This window comes from Chelonia mydas, chromosome 5 (genome assembly GCF_015237465.2).
Source record: "Chelonia mydas isolate rCheMyd1 chromosome 5, rCheMyd1.pri.v2, whole genome shotgun sequence".
Taxonomy (NCBI): domain Eukaryota; kingdom Metazoa; phylum Chordata; order Testudines; family Cheloniidae; genus Chelonia; species Chelonia mydas.
In genome coordinates this window covers 101269176-101290806 of record NC_051245.2, presented here as the reverse complement: position 1 = coordinate 101290806, position 21631 = coordinate 101269176, and the positions used below count along the sequence as shown (strand labels likewise).

General features: G+C 42.9%; 1 protein-coding gene across 6 annotated transcripts in view; it reads right to left on the bottom strand.

Annotated features, from left to right (window-relative positions):
- Nucleotides 1-21404, bottom strand: part of UHRF2 (ubiquitin like with PHD and ring finger domains 2) — a 176340-nt gene extending 154936 nt beyond the window's left edge. For 3 of the 6 annotated variants that reach the window (XM_043547578.1, XM_043547579.1, XM_037901919.2), the window contains exon 1: nucleotides 20787-21309. In XM_043547578.1, the coding sequence (XP_043403513.1) occupies nucleotides 20787-20939 (153 nt within the window). In that variant the 5' untranslated portion in view covers nucleotides 20940-21309. Of the gene's footprint in view, nucleotides 1-20786 lie in introns of all 6 variants that reach the window. The other 3 variants (XM_037901917.2, XM_037901918.2, XM_037901916.2) reach the window with 3 other exon arrangements.
- Between the last annotated feature and the right edge of the window lie 227 nt (nucleotides 21405-21631).

The following is a 21631-nucleotide window of genomic DNA, read 5'->3' as shown; positions in this document are numbered from 1 at the left end:
CACTCCAAAGGGCTCCACAGCCGGCCTGATGGGTAGCTGCTAGGGAAGAGTTTCCAACAGCCATACACACAGTGCATGCACACACCTAACTGGAATAGATATGAGCAAGCACTCGAAGAAGAAATAATGCATTAATTAAATTTGTGACTGAACTCCTTGGGGGAGAATTTGTATGTCTTTGACTCTGTTTTACCCGCATTCTGCATATATTTCATGTTATAGCAGTCTATGTTTGTTTTAAGACGACTTTCACCGCAGATCTGACAAAAAGCAAAGGTACCAATGTGAGTTTCTAAAGATAGCTACAGCACTCAACCCAAGGCTTAAGAATCTGAAGTGCCTTCCAAAAATCTGAGAGGGACAAGTTGTAGAGCATGTTTTCAGAAGTCTTAAAAGAGCAACACACTGATGCAGAAACTACAGAACCCGAACCACCAAAAAAGAAAATCAACCCTCTGCTAGCGGCATTTGACTCAGGATTAAATGAACATGCATCGTTCCGCACTGCTTTGGATGGTTCTCGAGCAGAACCGGTAATCAGCAGGGACGCATGGCCTCTGGTATGGTGGCTGAAGCGATACATGAACCTTTAGCACATCTGGTATGTAAATATCTTGCAACACCAACTACAACACTGCTGTGTGAATGCCTGTTCTCACTTTCAGGTGACACTGAACAAGAAGCAGGCAGCATTATCTCCTGCAAATGTAAACAAACTTATTTGTCTGAGCAATTGGCTGAACAAGTAATAGGACTGAGCGGGCTTGCAAGCTCTAAAAAGTTTTACATTGCATTAAAAATAAGTTTTTTTTGTATATATTCTACATTTGTAAGTTCAACTTTCATGATAAAGATTGCACTACAGTATTTGTATTAGCTGAATTGAAAAATACAATTTCTCCTTGTTTTTTACACTGCAAATATTTGTGATCAGAAATATATCGAGCACTGTACTATTCCTATTGTGTTGTAATTGAAATATATTTGAAAGTGTAGAAAATAGCCAAACATTTAAATATATGGTATTCTATTGTTTAACAGCGTGATTTAATCGTGCAATTACAGATTTTTTTTTTAAATCCCTTGACAGCCCTACTATAATGTATTAGTCATTTCAATTCACTGTTTTTATTTAATCAATTTACTGTCAAAGTTTTAATTAAAGTCAAAGCATGGAATTGGTGGAAGACGGTAGTTAAATACCTGGGAAACAGAGTTTGTTGCAGTTTTAAACCAGTTTTTGACAACAGTAATCTCTCCTGCTGGTGCAGAACATGTTTCCTTTCAATTTATTCAACTAGTTCAATTCAATGACAAGCTCATACAAAGGTGAGAAACCAACTGGGAGTTGGGAAAAGAAAAAAAAAGTTTATTTTTATTCCAATTCATGGATTGGAAGGGGAAAACAAGGTGTGAGGATGATATCTACTAGTAAAATGTCTTGAAAGACATTGCAATCAAAAACGAGAGACTACAGATAATGTTTTGCTCTTTAGTTTTAAATGCGACACGTTTCAATAACTTTATTTGTGTCCAGCACATTTAAGGTAGTTTTATTTAATAAAAAGCCATTCTTGTGCATTTAAAAATTTTTCTACCTAAATGATACAAGTCATGAGAAAAGTTAACCGTTTTCTAAACAACTAAAAATTAAATCTGACTAAATATATTTTAAGCTTTAATTGCTTAAACAAAGGTATAGCTAATGTGTCCCCTGGTTAGCAAAAAGTAGTACCAAATTTAATGTTCTAGTGTTTTAATAACCAAATGACAAATCAACTCATTAGGGAAAGAACTGGAGCACAAAAACAAAATTAGAAGTGAATTATCTACATTATGGTTTCCCGCTTGCCAATTTAAGGCATGATTAAAATTGGTAATTTAAAAGTCATCCTGCTGTATTCCTCCTCTACCCAAAGCACCTCAACAAGTGATTTCTTAGCAGACTGTACTGAGTAAACAAAGATCCACACTGATTCTTAATCCTGTAATAGATGTTGCATATTGGAAAATTATTTAAACCCCTTGAGATCTGTCAGAGTTACTATATCTTCAGCTAATATTACTTTTACTTTAATCTACCTAAACAGTAAAACTAGCTAGGATTCAAAATAGCTTGTGTTACTCTGGCTCAGGAAAATAAACCCATCTGAGTGTTCACTGAGCTAGTTACATTACCAAAATTCAGTTCAACTAGAATTCAGCAAAAAGCAAGGCACTGCTTGTCATTCCAAGTGACTGCTTTTACAGCCACAAACTGCATCAACTTTCCTTGTAGTAAGTGTGTTCAATACAGCTTTGAAAAGATAACCCTTTAACTGAAAGTAAGCCACTTCATAAGTTTCAGTAATGTTACTTCCATGTAATCCTATTAAAAGCAATTTTCCTCAGATATCTAAAGGAAAATTCAAGGTGTTTAATTCAGTGTCAGTTCAAGTAGTAATCTTAAGTTTTAAGAAAAAAATAGCAGCGGTACCACACTGGTTTCATTTATTCCAAGTTTTTTTAAACAGGGCTTGCTTAATTAAAAGCACTCTAAAAGTGCTGTTCATGATTCAGCTGAAGTTGTGTCCCCTTAGAAGGATTTTACTTAATATTTCTGAAATTCTTTATTCAGTTTTGAGAGACAAAGTGGGGGAGATATCATCTTTGGACAAACTTCTGTTGGTGAGAGAGACAAACTTTCGAGCCACAGAGAGCTCTTCTTCAGATCTGGGAAAGGTACTCCCAAATACACAGCAAAATGCAAGATGAAACAGATTGTTTAGCATAAATAGTTAACATATATTGCAAAGGCACCGTTCAACATCCAGTGGGCAGTTAAAAGGGCAAAGTCTGCAGTCCTAGGGCAAAAAGTAGGGGCTAGTGGGTTACAGATTGTTGTAATAAGCCATAAATCTACAAATCATGGACTGAACATGGACAGTGGTGTCTTGCAGAGTAATGAATTTAAGCTCCCAGGCTCATCTTTTGAAAGCGTGTGCAGGTTTCTTTTGAGGACAGGATAGTGTGATAGAATGATCCCTTTGTAAGAAGCATTCATCCAGAGGCGATAAGGTGTTTTCATCTTATTTTCCCATGTGAGTTCATTCAAAAGTGTAGTCAGATTGTCTGGTTTCATCCACATAGTTGCTATTGGAGTGTTTAGTGCATGAGATGAGGTACACCAAATGTTGTGATAGGCATGTGTAGGATCCATGGATCTTGAAAGGTGTGTTATGGGAGGTGTTGATCACTGTAGCAGTGGAGATACGGTCCAATAAAAGATTATCTCACCCACTTTATCTTGCTAATATTCTGGGATTGACACAGCTACAACTATACCACATTATTCAGTTCCAAGCAGTCCCAGTGTTGGTCTGTCCTCTAAAAATTATATAGTAGTGAGAATTTTATGCTGCAAGTACTAGACATTAAAACAAGTCATGGAAAATTTAAAAACAAATGAAATTTTAGTACAACATTTCTGAAGTTATAAAGTGTTTCCTCTGTATCTGCAGGGTTCTAGTACTGTAATTTTTTTCCCCCTCCAAAATTATCTTGCACCTCAATCAAGCTACCTCACTCTTCTGGTTACTGTGCAGTAGTGTAGTTCCAAACGTCTTTTAGCTGAAAGGAAAGGGAAAGACTTCTGGTGCTTCAATTCTAGTGAAAATAGCAGCTGTAGAATTCTGGTCCATTGGTATGCCAAGTCAACCACCTTCTTCCAAAAGCCCAGATTCTGCTGAATCCATCACATGGCTCATAACACATTAAGTGGATCAGATCCAGCCTACAGGTTAGGTATTGAACACCACCAGCTTAGTGGCAGCCACCTGATACTGTGCGCTTGGTACTAGGAAACATTTAGTTTCCTTCAATACCTTCTCTCGTGGGAGGGGAGCGCCAAAAACCAAACTGCATTCAGCAAGACAGGCAGTGTGTGGCAGATGCCTTCTGGACTCACTCAAACAGTCTCATTCAGTACCACAATGCTCTTACCGTAGCCCACAAATTGCTATGATTTGAACTAAAATTATACAAATCTTGAGATGCCCTATGTAGACAGTTAGGAGCTGAAGTCAGAGCATACAACAGCATGAGACAGAGGCAAGTATCCTGGAGAGAGCCAGAAGCTCTTAACCATTCAAGTGAAACACAAGTCCCAAAAAGCACATTAGATTTGGTTTACAAAGGACTGAGGATCCTGAGCTGTTTTCTGTAAAACACTCGCTGGTGATCTGGAGAGCACCTGGTTCCATGGTGGTTGAGTTTCCAGATGCTAAACTATATTAAATTTAAAGAAAATCCTTGTCCATACTGATTTTTATGACTCATAAGAATGTCAGCCCTGAGATGCCTGGCTGGAGGGAAGGTGGTCCATGAAAGCCAACTGCCCAATTTTAAGAAATTTGTGCAGCCTGGGGTAGGACTTAGGGATCAGTAGTACTCTGACGCAGTAGTGGCAGTCATATGTAAAAAGAATTCTAACAGACTGACAGACAAGGTGGGTGAGGTAGTATCTTTTATTGAATAAACTTCTGCTGGTGAGAGAAGTTTGAGCTTACTCAGAGCTCTTCAGAGTTGTCAGGCAACTAGTTAGCACAGTCAAGCTGTATTTTGTGAAAGTTAATATATCTGCAGAGATTTTATAAATTGTACCAAAGTTAAGGTGCATAAAGTCATTTAGCACCGATTTCTTTAAAGCTTTTTCAGATTTTTGTTTACATGTTGCTAGTTCTTCCCTTCTCATTTTGCCTCTTAAAAAGCAAGAGACATTCACATTAGCGATCTGCCTTCCTAATTATCTATAGACTTTCTATTTACATGGTTTCCTATTAAGGAGCATCATTTAATATATCCATCTAAACCAAGTAAGTTCTATGGGCCTATCCTATCATTAACATGATTTAGCCAGTTCTCCAACTGAGTTAGTGGCTAGGCACCTTGAAGTATTTTAAAAAGGAGGAGACTGAACCGGACTACACTTGAAATATTTATAATAGTGTTGCTTAATGGATATCTATGCTAGTGAAAACCTCCAGTGCTGAATCAATATACAACCAACCAGTGTCATTACATCGGTATAAATATCCGTCATATAGACAGACCTTAACCATCTTCAGAACTACGTGCATATGAGTATAGACAGGTAGCACAGCATTCACAAGTCTAACTGTATGTACTACAATAACTTCCAAGAAGGGAGCCGTTTATCTGTAATACATTAATATAAGTGACTAGCGATATCAACTGCAATCGCTAATAAAAAATAAGATACACGTGGGACTAGTTTTGTGATGAATACAGCTAATATAGCTGAGAAAGTTTTGAAAGAAAATTAGTATAGGTATTGTGACAGGGTCAGGCCAGATGGCTACAGGAGAGTAATCCTATTGGGATCCGGAAAGTGGGCGGGTGCTACAGGAGAGTGATAGAAGGCAGATATATTAGCCCCAGGTTAATTAGATCCCTTTTCCCTGGGTAAGGTAACGGATGGTTCCAGAACAATCAGGAACTTTCTGGAAACAATTAAGGCAGACAGGCTGATTAGAACAGGCAGAAGCGGCTAGATTCAATTCAGGAAGGCTAATCAAGGCACCTGGGTTTTAAAAGGAGCTCACTTCAGTTTGTGGTGCATGCGAGGAGCTAGGCGCAAGAAGCTGAGAGTGAGAAGGCGTACTACTGGAAGACTGAGAAGTACAAGCATTATCAGACATCAGGAGGAAGGTCCTGTGGTGAGAATAAAGAAGGTGTTGGGAGGAGGCCATGGGGAAGTAGCCCAGGGAGTTGTAGCTGTCACGCAGCTGTTACAGGAGCCACTGTAGACAGCTGCAATCCACAGGGCCCTGGGCTGGAACCCGGAGTAGAGGGCGGGCCTGGGGTCCCCCCATCCCTCAACCCCCCCCCCCCCCCAACTCCCTACTTGATACTGGAGGAGTTGAACTGGACTGTGGGTTCCACCAGAGGGGAAGGTCTCTGGCCTGTTCCCTGATCCACTAGGTGGATCAGCAGAGACTGCAGGGATTGTTGTTCTTCCTTTTCCCCCACACTGGCCAGTGTGGAGACTAACTGAGTGAATGGCAGATTTGAGCCATGAAAGTGGCCACACTGAGGGCTGCCATGAACCTCTGAGGGGAGAAAAATCAGCCAATAAGCGCAGGACCCACCAAGGCAGAGGAGGAATTTTGTCACAGTATGCATGGCTTTCTGTATATATTCCAGAAGTTACTGCCTAAAGACTTTTAAGGGAAACAAATCACATTATCTATTCCCTGCCCTTGGTCCGGTGATGTAATGTATGTGGGTGAGCCCCTGAGATGGCACAAAGTCCCACTGATACCAATGAGACCTCCATGAACCCATTTGTGGGATCAGAGCCTACATGATTAACTTCTTTTGCAACAGCCACTTTGCACCTGCCAAATACAGCTGTATATTTTTCATGTCTCAAGTAAGAAAGTGGAATGCTTTTGAAGATTAATCCTGAAACAAATTTTTAGGTAACCAAGAACTTGTAACTCCATGCTAGAATAAAAATGACCACAGGAGAGGCACAGACACATGCTCGTTAGTTAAACCGCAAGCCTGCTTCTTGGTCATAGGTTAAGATTGAAACACTGTTTAATTCACGGGCGATTAATATGGTGAGGTACTTAGAGAGAAACAAACAGTTAAATTAAAAAGAGGATGCCGATCATTTGCTATAAGCTAACAATATTCTGAAAGGTTTGCTGAGGAGTTCCTTCAAATATAGGAACTAGTAGAAACAGAACTTGATTCTAGAGAAGGAATTCATGTTCAACAGCTGAAGCTATTGAAATGTTCAAGCCTGAGAACTCAACTACAATTAGATGTTAGTGTATGACGGGTCATTTTCTAGCATGTGGGGGTTTATCAAATGCCACTTCACACAGGAATGAACACTTGATTTTGGATATATGGAAGTGGGTTTCTCCCAGAAGTAATTAGATGTTGTTCAGCTCATGACAGTTTTGGAAAATTCAGAGATATTCTTTTCCATGTTACCAGTGGGTATCTAAAATTATATGGGGAACTAGTCTAAAGTTGTAATAGCAACATAATTTCAAGCTACGATGGAACTTTTAAATTTACCTGAATCACCTGGATTTAAATTGCTCCACCCTGACTAAAATATAATATGCTTGGAAATCTGTACAAAGTCTGAATCTCAAAATCTGATCACTTTTTAAATGCCCTTTCAAGAACTCTAGAGAAGCTCACTACCACTAGCTTCAGGTGCTCCGATACTAGAGTGATTGTACAAAAGGGAACAGAACTGCTTGTTTCTTCAGTAAGTTTTTCTAACAGTAGGTCAAAAACAGATTTCTTATTCTATCCAGATTTTATACACTCAAAAACTAGGACTCCTTGGAAGGAAAGAGAAGGAATAGCTTTGGTCCAAAGACTATCCCCAGGATCCTCCTTGATGGAAGAGTTTTGTAGCACAGCTTCACTGGAACCATATTACTAGGAAACCAGGGAAAGGAAAAAGCCAACACCCCATATGGCATGGAAGCACAAGGTTTCTGAGATGAACCTAGACTCCTGCAGATCCCAAGGGAGTTGCAGCTGTTGAAGGATCAAAGACTCATTGCGTGGGAGGTCCCTGCCTCCATTTGAATAGTCTGGAGGAAGATCTGTAAAGGGAACCCAGGAAGTTTCCCCTTTAAGGACTTTGAGGGTTAATTCAGCCAGTCATGTTACTAACGTATAAAAACCCTGAAATTGTTTTATGGTGTTTATTAAGAGATATTTCTGGACAAACAGAAGCAGTGATCATAAACAAGAGAAACTGATATCAAGAAAGGAGTTAATACTCATCAGGAAACACTTTCACAGAGAACAGTTCATATTCTGAATAACCAGAACAGCCTTTGTGACCCAAGGACATCTTGATGCCAACAGGCAGAGGACATGGTAGGGGCATAAGGATTACAGGGATCCCCTGGGTCTGGTATATACATCTCACATGACATTCTTTGATGAATGCATCTGATGAAGTGAGCTGTAGCTCAGTAAAGCTTATGCTCAAATAAAATTTGCTAGACTAAGGTGCCACAAGTACTTCTTTTCTTTTTGCAAATACAGACTAACACAGCTGCTACTCTGAAACCTTTGACGAACTGCTATCTAATGAAAGCTTGTATTACAATGGTCAAAATCTTTGTAAAAATATGTATATCTAGACTAGAAATTACATACTTACAGACTTGAAGTTAAAGTGAAGTCACCCAGAAATGACATGCCTTAAAACAGGTTCTTCCAGACAAGAGATAGGAGACTTATCTCCCTGACCAACTATTGTGTATTATATGTCTTATAATAATCTATTTGCATATGGAGTCAAATGTTAATGAAGAGATTGCAAGCACTTCAGGATGCAAAATTAACAGAAAGAGGTGAACAGTGGGAGGAGAGGGGGAAAATGCCACTTACAGGTTAAAAAAGGATTGATCTAATATATTTAGGGGTGCAGTGACAGCCTAACATTCTTCAAGCAGGCTTTGTCTTACAAAACGAGGGTCTGCCAGTCACCCTGGTTGAAAAAATGCGGCGAAGGATTTTGGGTAAGCAGTGCCTTATTAGATGAGATGGCACCTTGTTAGTTAAATCTGGGCTCTAGTATGTTTTTCTTTTACATGTAAACATTTGTTTCCTTTATTTTTAGTTGAAAATATTTTACAGTAGAGTCGCATAATATGTGCATTTAACTTACAAGAATTCAACTATACATGCTCAGCAAAAAAATAACTCACAGCAGTGGAGTACTGTACAGGAGTTGACAGGAGAGTGCTCGGGGGGGGGGGGGTCGATTTATAGTGTCTACTCTAGACGCAATAAATCAACCCCCGCTACATGGATCACTGCCTGCAGATCCGGTGAGCATCTCGCCGCACTGAATGTGATTCTAGTGTTTAAAGATACATATTTCGTACAACATGGTCCCTAAACGCAAGCCAACTACTTCGCTGTTTCTTCAGTTGAGCACCAGGTGATCTGTTCCAACGCTGGAGGAAAAACTGGCTGTGTTGGACTTAGAGAGACAGTATGTCCAACGTTGTGCGTAAATATGGCCTCAACGAATCCAGCATCCATGCCATCAAGACCCGAGAGAGAGAAATCCATCAAGCTGTGGCATCAAGTGCACCAATAACTGCTGAGGTGACGAGCCAGGTGTGTGATAAGACTTTAGTGAAGACTGAAAAGGCATTAAACTTATGGCTGGAAGACATGAATCGTAAACATGTGCCTATAGATAGCAATACGTTGCGAGAAAAGGCTCTTAGCCTCTATGCGCTGTTCAAACCTCCTGCCGAAGAAGGAGGGAGTTTTAGGAACTGCTTCAACCTCAAAAACGTGCAGACTACTGGTGAAGCTGCATCTGCCAATGAAGAGACAGCAAAAGCCTACCCCGAACAATTAAAGAAAATCATAGAAGAAAAGGGCTATCTTCCGGAACAAGTTTTTAATGCTGATGAGACTGGGCTCTCCTGGAAAAAAAAAAAAGCCCAACTGCACTTACATTTTCAAATCAGAAAGACAAGCCCCTGGCTTCAAAGCAGCTAAAGACTGTTTTGTGGCAATGCGGCTGGGCATTTAATAAAATTGGACTTGCTCTACAAGGCTGCAAATCCCTGTGCCCTAAAAGGCAAGAACAAAAAAATCTCCTGCCTATGTTCTGGCAATCAAGTAAAAAGGCTTGGGTGACAGCAGCATTATTTCTGGATTGGTTCCACAAGTGTTTCATTCCGGAGGTCAAGCAGTACCTCGAAGAGAAAGGACTTGACTTTAAAGTGTTGCTGATCATAGACAATGCTCCTGGCCACCCTACAGCACTACAGTTTGCGCATAACTATGTTGAAGTAGTCTCCTTTTTTATTCTTTCATTCTTTGACTCTTTTTGACTATACACTATTTTCGCCTTACACGCTGACTTTAGAACCTAACCCCTGCATAAGATGCAACTCCACTGTATTCTTGTTTTTGTAACAAACAAATCTAAATGCTGTGTGTTAAGCAGATCTGTGATCCAAGGTGTAAGTAGTAAGCTGTGGTGTACTGTTCCTTTCAGAGCAGAGGATCTATATATTCTGAGTGTGTCAGGTGGATCAGGATGTGGCCACTCGGGGGGGGGGAAGGAGAGGAGGCGGCAGTGGCACACCTGGAAGACTTGGGGGTTGGAGTGCATCTACTGCTAACCTGCAAAGGCACAGTGGAGCCGGAGTAGGCTGAGAGAATGCTTGTGTTGCTTATAGCTAGTGCAGTCAGGGAGCTGACCCGACAGGCACAGACTTGACATCCTCATGCTAAGGGAAGGTGGTAGCAAGGTGCCGCACAACCTTACGTACCCCTAGAAAGTGTCACAGAACTAGCCATTCAAAACACAAATTTGATTAGTGCTATTCCATAGGATACTAAAAATCAAGAGGACTGTAATTCACAAGTAGGCCACCAATGTATGCCCCTATCATAAACTTAAGGAATAATGGTGAGAAAAAGGTAACTCCCATCCTTACAATTCCAGTATATGTTACTGCTTCCTCTGCCAGTAGTCAGTGGCACCACTAGCAAAGTAGTGCTGCAAAGCAATTTACACATATGCATATTAGCATGGTTGTGTGTGTCTGTTAGCTATAAGGACTAAGAACAGTAGATGATTAAACAAACCAACTGCATTAAGATTAACAGAAAGTATAGTATTTGATTAATATTGGATATAGGGTTGTCAAGTGATTAAAAAAATTAAGTGATTAATAGTGTGATTTATCAAGCTGTTAACCAATGATAGATTTAAAAATCAGATGTTTTCTACATTTTCAAATATATTGATTTAAATTACACAGAATACAAAGTGTACACTTTGTATTACAAATATTTGTACTGTAAAAAAGGTATTTTTCAATTCCCCCATTACAAGTACTGTAGTGCTGAAGCATGAAGGGGCATACAAATGTTTAGCATATCTGGCACGTAAATACCTTGTAATAACAGCTACGAAAGTGTGAATGCCTGTTCTCACTTTCAGGTGAGATTTTAAGTAAGAAGCAGGCAGCATTATCCCCCAAAAATGTAAATAAGTTTGTTTGCCTTAGCGATTGGCTGAACAAGAAGTAGGACTGAGCATACTTGTAGGCTCTAAAGTTTTGCATTTGAGTGCAGTTATGTAACTCCCACCCCACCCAAAGAAAAGCCATTTCTAAATTGCACTTTCACCATAAAGAGAAAGTACTACAGAACGTGTATGAGGTGAACTGAAAAAATACTATATTATAGTACACACATTAATACAAATATAAAGTGAGAACTGTACACTTTGTATTCTGTGTTGTAACTGAAATCAATCTATTTGAAAATGTAGAAAAGCATCCAAAAATGTTTAATAAATTGCAATTGGTATTCTATTGTTTAACAGCATGATTAAAGCTGGGATTAAATGATTTTTTTAATTGCTATTAATTTGAGTTAATCACACAAGTTAACTGCAATTAATCAGCCATAATTGGATGGCATTCCATGCTTTAAGTTATAAGAGATACAGCTCCAGACAGTTAATCAAGACAGTTAATCTTTAACACATCAGGCTTTTGACAACCAGGTCCCAACTTTAACATGGTTTAAGTTTATTAAGTCTTCCCTCCCCGCTTAATAATTGTGACACTGCCCTACCAAACACACAGCCATGAAAAATGCATCATGGACTGTGAAATCTGGTCTCCCCCTGGAAAAGCTTGTCTTGTGTGTGCTTTTGCCCTATACTATACAGATTTCACAGGGGGAAAACCAGCATTTCTCAAATTGGGGATCCTGACCCAAAAGGGAGTTGAGGGGGGAGGGAGGGTCACAGACTTATTTTAAGTGGATCAGGGTTTTGCCACCCTTATCCCTGCACTACTTTCAGAGCTGGGCTGACAGAGAGAGGCGGCGGCTGTTGGCTGGGCACCCAGCTCTGAAAGCAGCACCCCACCAGCAGCAGTGCAGAAGTAAGGGTAGCAATACCATACCATGCCACCCTTACTTCTGCACTGCTGCCTTCAGAGCTGGGTGGCCAAGATTGGCAGCTGCTGACTGAGGGCCCAGCTCTGCAGGCAGTAGCACAGAAGTAAGGGTGCCAATACCACACCACATCATCCTTACTTCTGCACTGCTGGTGGCAGCTCTACCTTCAGAGCTGGGATCCCAGCCGGCAGCCGCCACTCTCCAGCTGCCCAGCTCTGAAGACAGCACCACCACCACCAGCAGCCGCCCAGAAGGGCAACAGTACTGCAACTCCCTCTACAATAACCTTGCAACCCCACCCACAACTCATTTTTGGATCAGGACCCCTATAATTACAATACCATGAAATTTCAGATATAAATAGCTGAAATCATTAAATTTTAAAAATCCTATGACTGAAATTGACCAAAATGAACCGTGAATTTGATAGAGCCCTAGACATGTCTGTGAAAGTTGAGAAAAAGCTTCAAAATTCTCACTGATCTTCTATTGGTTTTTATTGCATTAGAAACCAGAAAAGTGTTTGTGCTCCAAGACATATAGTATTAACCGTACAAAACTGAAAGTGGTTTCAGTAAGTAATGGCTAGCAACATCCCAAGGACAAAAGGATCGCACTGCATCAGAGCTTCTGTACAGGAAACCCTGCACTGGCCAAATCTGGTTGATGTCACATCATTTTGGATATTTTAAAGATTAAATAAAATTGACCTAAACTCACTTTATCCAACCTGGAGTGCCTGTTTTAGACTAGAGTGCCTGCTTTTCTTTAAATATTAATTTTAACCGTGTACACAAAGTGAAGAAAGCCATTGAGCTATTGTACATAGGTGACTTAAGTCACTCAAACTGTAGCCCAGAAGCAAAATAATTATCTTACAGGAACTCTGCACCTTGCAGAGGATCTTTATCTCCCACTGACTTAGGACATATCTATGCTGCAAATTGTGTGTTAAGCAGAGCTCTGATCCAAGGTGTAAGTGATATAAGCTGGGGTGTATGGTTTCTTTCACAGAAGATGTGTTGATGCCAAGTGTGGTGGCACCATGGGTAGGTATCCTAGTGTGCCACCATTCTGCACTCCAGTACAATGTCTTTTGAGAAGATTTTGGAATGTGTTAGAAAGAAATGACTGACCCAGGGATCTCTGGAAGCTCAAGGTCAAGTTCCCAGCATGCAATGTTCTCCATCCCATAATGCCATCCATATCCCATATTTGAGTGGATTTTTAAAAAACCCCCTAACTCCCACAGCATTTTTGCTGTCTCCCATCTGACTAAGGCACAGAGCCCACAGATCTAAACACAATTCTCAGGACTGCTGCAAACACAGGACGCACGATTCTCCTATATTTGCAGATCACAGGAAGAATCACAACAATGGGAGACATGACAATTTCTCCGAGGACAGCCTGCTGAGCGACACAGCAAAACAATTCCAGGGGACTGGCGCTGTTCAGAGCAGTTGCATACGGTGGAATGCTGCTTCTGAGCCTGAGAAAGGATCACTGACTGGTGGGATCACACCATAATGAAGGGGTGAGCAGTGGCTGCAGAACTTTTGGATACGAAAAGCCATATTTCTGGATCTGTGTGCCAAGCTTTCCCCAGACACCAGAATGAGAGCAGCATTCACAGTGGAGAAGCAAGTGGCGACTGCACTCTAGAAGCTCTGAGAAAGCAACATCTGACCACCACCAACCTGGACCCAAATTCAGTGACCTAGAAACAAGACTTACCATCCACTTACCAGTACTGAGCCATGCAACCCCCATAAGTTTGTTCTAGATTTAACTTGAATTAATTAGCAAGGGGAGACTAGGTTTGGATACTTATTTAAAAGCAACTTTCAAGTCTGATTGTATGTTTCAGAGACAACTGACATTTCTTCCTAAAACCTAGTACTGTGCAAGTAAAGTGATTAAGAGTTCACTGTTCATCAAATTGCAGCCCCTAAAGAATGTTCATTTATAAGACCATTACCATGAGTGTTTAATAAAATCTGCAGCTCAGCTTCAACTGCAGCAGAAATAGTACTTGTAGTGTATTAGGCATGTTCATTACATTTTCCACATGCTTAAGTTCTCATCTACCGGACATTTTACTCTTAGAGCCCAAGTGTCTATTATGTGTGTGTCTTACAAAGTATATTTTCAGGTACCTATAGAGACTGATGCCAAATACCACTAAGGATAATTACATTTCAGAAAGGTTTGGCCAATTTCCAAGAGAAATAGGTTGCATTTTGATTGGAGAGTTATTTGTTAACATAGAAGCAACTGATTTTTCGTTGTAACCCCCACTGAATTGCATAGCTTGAACCTATTGTCCTACCTAAATGGCCATTAACCTCAGCATTAGCTCACTGTCAGTCTTGTTTCAAGTATACTGTAGTACAGTACTAATCCTGCTGGACTTCTGCGCTCTTGCAACAAAGGTATTCAGTGTCAAACTACCACAATCTAACAAATTATAGCTGGTGCAGATAGTGCTACCTATGGTTATAGTTGGCAAATACTTCCCATTTTAAGATCCTGTTTTCAGTTGCTTAAAAACTTAACTAAATTTTAACTACTTAACCTGAAGTTTCCCCATGCTGGCTCTCCGCCTGAGGCCAAAAAAAAATTAAAGTTTCAGCTAAAATGGTCAAGTAATTTCCAAAAACAAAATTAGGGGAAAATACAATAGTTCTTGCTCCAAACTGTGGATGGGCTAGAGCTTCTGAATGAAACGGCTGTGAGGACTGGAAGTTGGAAAGGAAGAAGTCTGCCTTGTTGTTGGGACAAGAGCTTTATGCTGTCCATGAAAATTCACCCAAGTTACGAGTCTGAAAAATTTGTTCGCAAATGCTCAGTAGACTTGTTAGAGTATGACAGACAGCATCTCAGGAGAACTTGTCTGCATAGTACATGTTCCAGCACAGCACAGCAGGGGCTAAGCACAACTTTCCCTAGAATTGTTCTTTCTGGCACCAAGGGGTTGCTGTGGTGCCAGGCAACAAAATTGAGACCAGGGAGACAGTCTATCCCGTACTCTCCATGCTCCTGCTGATAGAACCCAGGCTGCCTGGAAGAAGCAGCCTTATTTTTTATCCAGAGGTGTAATGAGAAGGTTAGGTGGGTGTATAGAGAGCAGAAGAGGAGGGTCTGGATCACAGATTATATACTCTTGTGCCCTGAGCCTATCCATGTCTCCATTTTAACTCTACCTGCTAATTTTCAGGAGCAAACATTATGAGGGAGCTTTAGTTTTAACCTCACCTCTAACTCATTAACTATAAGCTGCCTTGCCCCGCTGGGATTTTACCTCATTAGTTATATATTAGCTGATGCATTAGCACGCCTTTCTGCCTAGTGAAGTCAAGGCCTAGTGTAGTTCTTCCCACCACTCCCTACCCCCCGCCCCCAATATGGCAGCAAGGTTAAATTGCCATGGTTGATGGTTTCACTAACACCCAATAGGTTGCGATCTCAAGCAGCATCAGAATGAAGCTGAGACAGTTATGAGCAACAAAGCAGCAATGACAGCATGTAGGCATCTGCAGAATCACTAAGACAGTATTGCCTTACATTTGGAATACTTTCCTTTGAAAGTGTTATGAACTGAACTTTATTGTAATTTTTTTCCATTCTATAGTCCTGATCAAAAACACCAAATCCCATAGCACAGCGGTTTTCGAACTGTGGGTTGCGACCCGGTACCACGGCATGGTGGCTCTGGTCAGCTGCTGATTGGGCGATTAAAAGTCCCATCAACGGTGCTGCATGGCTAACACAGGCCAGTTCCTACTTATTCTGACACTGTGTTGTCCCCGGAAGTGGCCAGCATCAGGCCCAGCTCCTAGGCGGGGGGCTATGGGCAAGAGCCACATGCACACCTCCACCTAGGAGCCTGACCTACTACTGGCCGCTTCCAGGGCGCAGCACAGTCTGTGGTGCGAAGATATGCAGGAAGCCTGCCTTAGCACCCCCACTATGCTGCTGACCGGGAGCCACCCAAAGTAAACCTGCACCCCAATCTCCTGCCCCAGCCCTGAGCCCCCCCAAACCAGAGCCCCCTCCTGCACCCCCAAACCCCTCATCTAGGCCCCACCCCAAAGCCTGTGTCCCTCCCACACCCTGAACCCCTCATTCCCAGCCCTACCCCACAGCCTTCACCCCCACTCCTCATCCGTGTGCCCCAGCCCTGTGCCCCTCCCACACCCCAAACCCCTCATCCCCAGCTCCATTGGGTCGCTGGCATCAACAATTTTCTTCAACTGCATCACCAGAAAAAAGTTTGAAAACCACTGCCACAGTAGTATGCACAGTTTCCTATGCTGCCACACTACCTGCCTCAATCCTGTACTGGAGAGGTGTAAAAGGACAGTTTAGACTGCAACTCCCTTCCATATCTGACCACTAATAAGACTGCCAGGAAGGATGCCAGTTTTGCTGGTTGTTTCTGTAATATGGACAGATACCCACTAACCTCTCATGAGCCAAACTCCTCATGCAACAGTGAGATAGATACAAGTTAGTTTCCAGCCAAGATAAGATTTTAACCAAGAACCTGACAATTCCATATCCCCAAACCAATCTCTCATCCTGAAGTAACTTTTGTATTTTGTGATCTGAAGTAATAACTGTTAAAGCAGGATACCATGTAAGTTTCAGTTGTACAAACCCAACTTTGCAGCAGGAATTTGTTTGAATTCCTATGCAGACTTGTGGATCAGTTTAAGTTTAAGTTTTGTGGCAAGTTTTCAAGCTTAAACCTCAACATTTTTTACTGCTTGTTTTTCCAGAAAAGTAACTGAAGCTAGGGATCCCACAATGATTAGAGTTTGGTTCTTTGCAAATAGTTTACTGTATTTAGTTCTAAAAAAGTGTGTAGAGTAAGTCTACTCAAACCAAGATCTCCTTTACTTCCCTTACAAAAACTTTTACTTGGGTATATAAGCATTTTGCCATTTCCTGTAAAATACATTTAGCATTTTTGCAGTACATGCTCTTAGTTACAATAATTATCTACAATAAACTTCAGTGTACACAGGCCACAACCAGTTTACTAAAAGAAGGATTTGGGGAATCTTAATCAACCAGTCTATACAAATCAAATAGCTTTTTGTCAAATATGGCGTATCTTACTGTTTAAAGCAAAGAAGCAATTTATGCCTTTTAAAATACAAGATTACCCATGTCACTCCAAGTGATTTTAAAAAAAGACTACTGGAATACTTCACCACAGAAAGGGAGGAGTCTCAGATAATGTTTCTTGCAATACAGTTTCTGAATTGCTTGCTAGCTACAGAGAGACCTGTAATAAATGGCCATGGCCAACTTCCACAGACTCAAAACAAATGTAGGGATTTTGAGTTGCTTCTGCAGGGAAAACTGTCATGCTACATTCCTCCTACATATATGACCTTGAAGGGTACATTTACATGTACTATACAGAGAAATTAGAGGACGTTACCCTCTCTGGGAAAGCAGCTGTTTAAAACATATACAGCCCTAACAGTATTACTTAAATATCCAAAGCTGGGCTTTTATGTAAAAAGCTAGCCTGAAAAGGTTTTCAATTTTTTTTCTGTTTACATGAGCAGCTCAGATCTGTCTTTGATGAAAAACTGACAGGGATAAGTAAAATGGTGACATCATGAGCCCAGGGTAAAAATTCAGTAATCAAAAGGAAAGGATTACTCATTGTTCAAAGCTTGTTCTCCTCCCTGCCCCCTTTCAGATTTTGGATTAAGGGGGCCTTTCATGATTTTACACCCCAACCTTGTCAATTAACCAGAGAAAGCTCACCATAAACATCTGAGACCTCACAGAAGTCCTCCAATAAAACTAGAAACACAAGACTTTACAGGCCTAACATTTACAGTTAAACAAGCAGGAAAAATTTTACTCTCATTCAGGTTCTTTTCTAAAAAAGGGGCACAAAGGGACTAGCTTTTAAAAAGTCTTAAGACTTCATAAAACAGGAAGTTAGCAACTAAGGAAGAACAAGGCAAGTCTGCAGAAACTACAGACTTCCTAAATATCTTGACATATTTCCCAGATTAATCTAATTTAAGGAATCCTAACTCTTTCACATTGCCGAGAGCCTTTATAAAGTGAGCCACAAGTGACAGACTGCAACCATGAATACTGCCACATGTCCTTCGGTACAATCCTGAATGCAGTAAAAATTCATGTTTCTACACAAATGTTTTAGTGTGAAACTTTAGCTGCATACAGGGTCAGTCCCCTGCTTAATTTTACTCCCTATGTTACTACACATCTCAAAGGTCTAATGCTCTTGCCCAAAAGGGAAATGAGATGTCAAAAAGCTACAATGGCTAAGCTTATGTTAGTGTATGTGCCTGAACTGCAGTAGCATTGGGAAGTTTATCCCGATGAAGTGAGCTGTAGCTCACGAAAGCTTATGCTCAAATAAATTGGTTAGTCTCTAAGGTGCCACAAGTACTCCTTTTCTTTTTGCGCATACAGACTAACACGGCTGTTACTCTGAAACCTATCCCGAGAATGTGTGTCTCAAGGAGTAATGAACTAGTTTCTTTCAGAATGCGGATGCACTCATTCATTTTTGCTAAAATCAAGTGAAGAGATACTAACTCTTTAACTGAGCACAGTACATCCTCATGTACGACAGAGTATACTTTAGGGGATAAAAATCTCTTCAATCTTCAGTTCCACATGCACAGCTGACTAACTTCCAGCAGGAAAGGCGTTCAGAACCAGAATCTATTTGTTTGAGCTCAAATTAGTTCATACATTCAATAAAAAAAATTTGCAACTTCCACTCCTTTGTCTTGCAAGGAAAGTAACCCAAGCTTAAGTCAGCCAGAATGTCACCTTTGCCACAGAAGATTTTCTTTTCTTTTTTTTTTTTTTTTTTTGGGGGGGGGGGGAGGGGGGGAAGAATCAAGGTGGAAACAAAAGCAGTGACTTTAAGCTCTAACCAGCCTTGTGTCCCTGCAATTAACAAGCCAGACCCCAATCTCCCCTTCAGGAAGTGCGTAGATGTACTGACATCAATGTGACTGAAAGGTCAAACTGACACCAACTCTGCCCACTTTTAACTGCTCAAAACTCTGCTTCAGCTTCTAGCTTCACAATTATTATAACTTTAATCCTCAAGTAAAATTTTAAACTTCCAGATTAACACTCCTGCCATAGGAATTGCAATCTTTCTATAAAAAGAAAAGGAGTACTTGTGGCACCTTAGAGACTAACCAATTTATTTGAGCATGAGCTTTCGTGAGCTACAGCTCACTTCATCAGATGCATACTCGATGAAGTGAGCTGTAGCTCACGAAAGCTCATGCTCAGATAAATTGGTTAGTCTCTAAGGTGCCACAAGTACTCCTTTTCTTTTTGCGAATACAGACTAACACGGCTGTTACTCTGAAACCAATCTTTCTATAGCATCTTTCACAGACATTTCCTCACTCTATGGAGCACTAGATACAGAAAAACTTATGTTAGTGGTCACCTGTTGATGACCAATATTAAATCCCATTCCTTGTGACTGCTTCTATTATTCACACCAATATATATCCAATCTGTTAAATTTAAGGTTTAATCTTAGAGACAGATAACCTGGCCATACTGGTTAGAGCCACACTGCATCCAGTGGTAGCCCAGATCACTCTTCCTATTAAAAAAAGGAGATTCAACCACACTGAAGTGTGCATCTCTGGTGCCATCACATCCAACCTCCCTTTCCTTTTGCCTTTTATGCCCTTCCTCTACTACTCTTGCAGCATTCTGCATGCCTCATTTGCCACTACCCTATGTCTATATGATGATGAAAGCATCTATAGCTATAGGCACAGACACGGAGAGGTCCTCTTTGGCTAGAGCAATGCTAGGTACCACTGTGTCCACAGCATAGCCCACACAAAGATGTTTAAGCACAGTTCAATCCAGGGACAGCTGATGCAACTTTTCTAACACCAGTAGGCACTGGTACATTGTCTGTGGTAGCTCTCCCATTGGAGAAGCCCCGACTGTGGGCAATTTTGGGGTGTGGGGGACGAGAAGGGCTAACGCAAACAGGGTGCAAAAGTCCTGCTGGGGCAAGCTATCCTCAGGCTTATTCGGTTTCTGTAAGTGAAGCTAAAGCCAAGGCGGGTAAGAGGCGATTTCTTGGAGCCCCCCGCCCCCACGTGGTCTAGTCACGTGCGCCCCCCCCCCCCCAATTCTGCAGAGCTGCCCCCGCTTCCCCCCGGAGAGGGGAGGGTTCGTAGCCAGGCCCAATAGTTCCACAAAACCGTTAATCCTTGGCGCGAGGCCGGGGAGACGAGAACCCCCCTCGCTTCAGGCACACGCCCCCGGCCCCCCTCCCCACGCCACATACACACGTGCGGGGCCTGAAAGCGGCGCTCCGCCCTGGAAGCCGCTTTTACACACGGCCGGGGGAGGCGCCTCCCCTGCTGAAGCCAACGGGGACACCAAGGGGGAAGCCTGGAGGAGCCGCCGCGTCTCCTCCCATCCCCGAGCACGGCAGGGGGGGAGGCGCGAGGCTGTCCAGCTGGGAAAGCAAACACAAAGGAGTCGGTCCGACACCCTTTCCTCCGGGGCACTGGCCGGGGGCGCCGCCTGGTCCCTTGGTCAGCAGCGCCGCAGGAAGGGGGAGCCGGGCTGCTCCTGCCCCTCACGTTGCCCTAGGCCCAGCGAGAGCGAGTAAACAAAAGCCGCAGCCAGCGGCTCGCATGGCCGGGCAGCCTGGAGCGCCGCTCCGGGGAGCACAAAGAGCGCGCGGGGTGGCGGCAGGTTCGGGGGCGCTCCCGCCTCACCTGCTTGCCCCGGTAGAAGAGGCGCTGCCGCTCGGGGCTCACTCGGAAGCTCTCCTGGATCTTCTCCCGCAGACACTCTATCTTGGTGAGGCGACTCAGGTCGTCGATGGTCTGGGTCTCGGTGCCGTCTATGGTGCGGACCTGGATCCACATGGTGCGCGGCCGCCCACCGCTCGGGAGGCTGCCGGTCGCGGCTCCCGCCCGCTCTCCGGGGGCGTGAGCGCCTCTGCCGCTTCTTTGTTTTGGCTCAGTGGGGCAGGATGGTAAACCCGCGGAACAGCCCGAGCCTCCCGGGCCGGCGGCCTCGCTCACAGGGGCGAGGAGACCAGACCCCCACCCCCGCCCCCGCCGGTCCGAGCGCGCCCGCAGCGACGTGTACGCGAGGCCGCGAGCTCCCTGGTGCAGCACAATGAGCAGAAGCGCCCTGAGCGAAGCGCCGCGGCCAGGTCTAACGGGCACCGCCGGGAGCCATGTCCGAGCCCCGGGGAGTGTTTACCAGCAGCTGCCGCTCTCACATGGAGGTCACGGCGCCAAGGCTGATATCGCGAGAGTCTCCCGCTCCCTCTCCCCCCCCGCCCCGCTGCCTTAAAGAGACCACAACAACAACATCGAGGAGACAGGGCTGGCTCCCCCCCCTCCGCCTTCGCCACCCGCAGGGTCCCGCCTTACGCCCCGCCCTCAGCCGGCCCCCTTTTCCCGCCTTGGGTCTGACGGGCTGAGGGTTCGCGCGGTGACGAGGTGTAAGGGCAGATCTGCAACCATCTCCGCGGGGAAGGGGAAAAGCGAGTCTTTCGCCTTGTCACGGCGGGAGCAGACTCCGCGTTGTGGGGCGCTCGGAGCCTGCG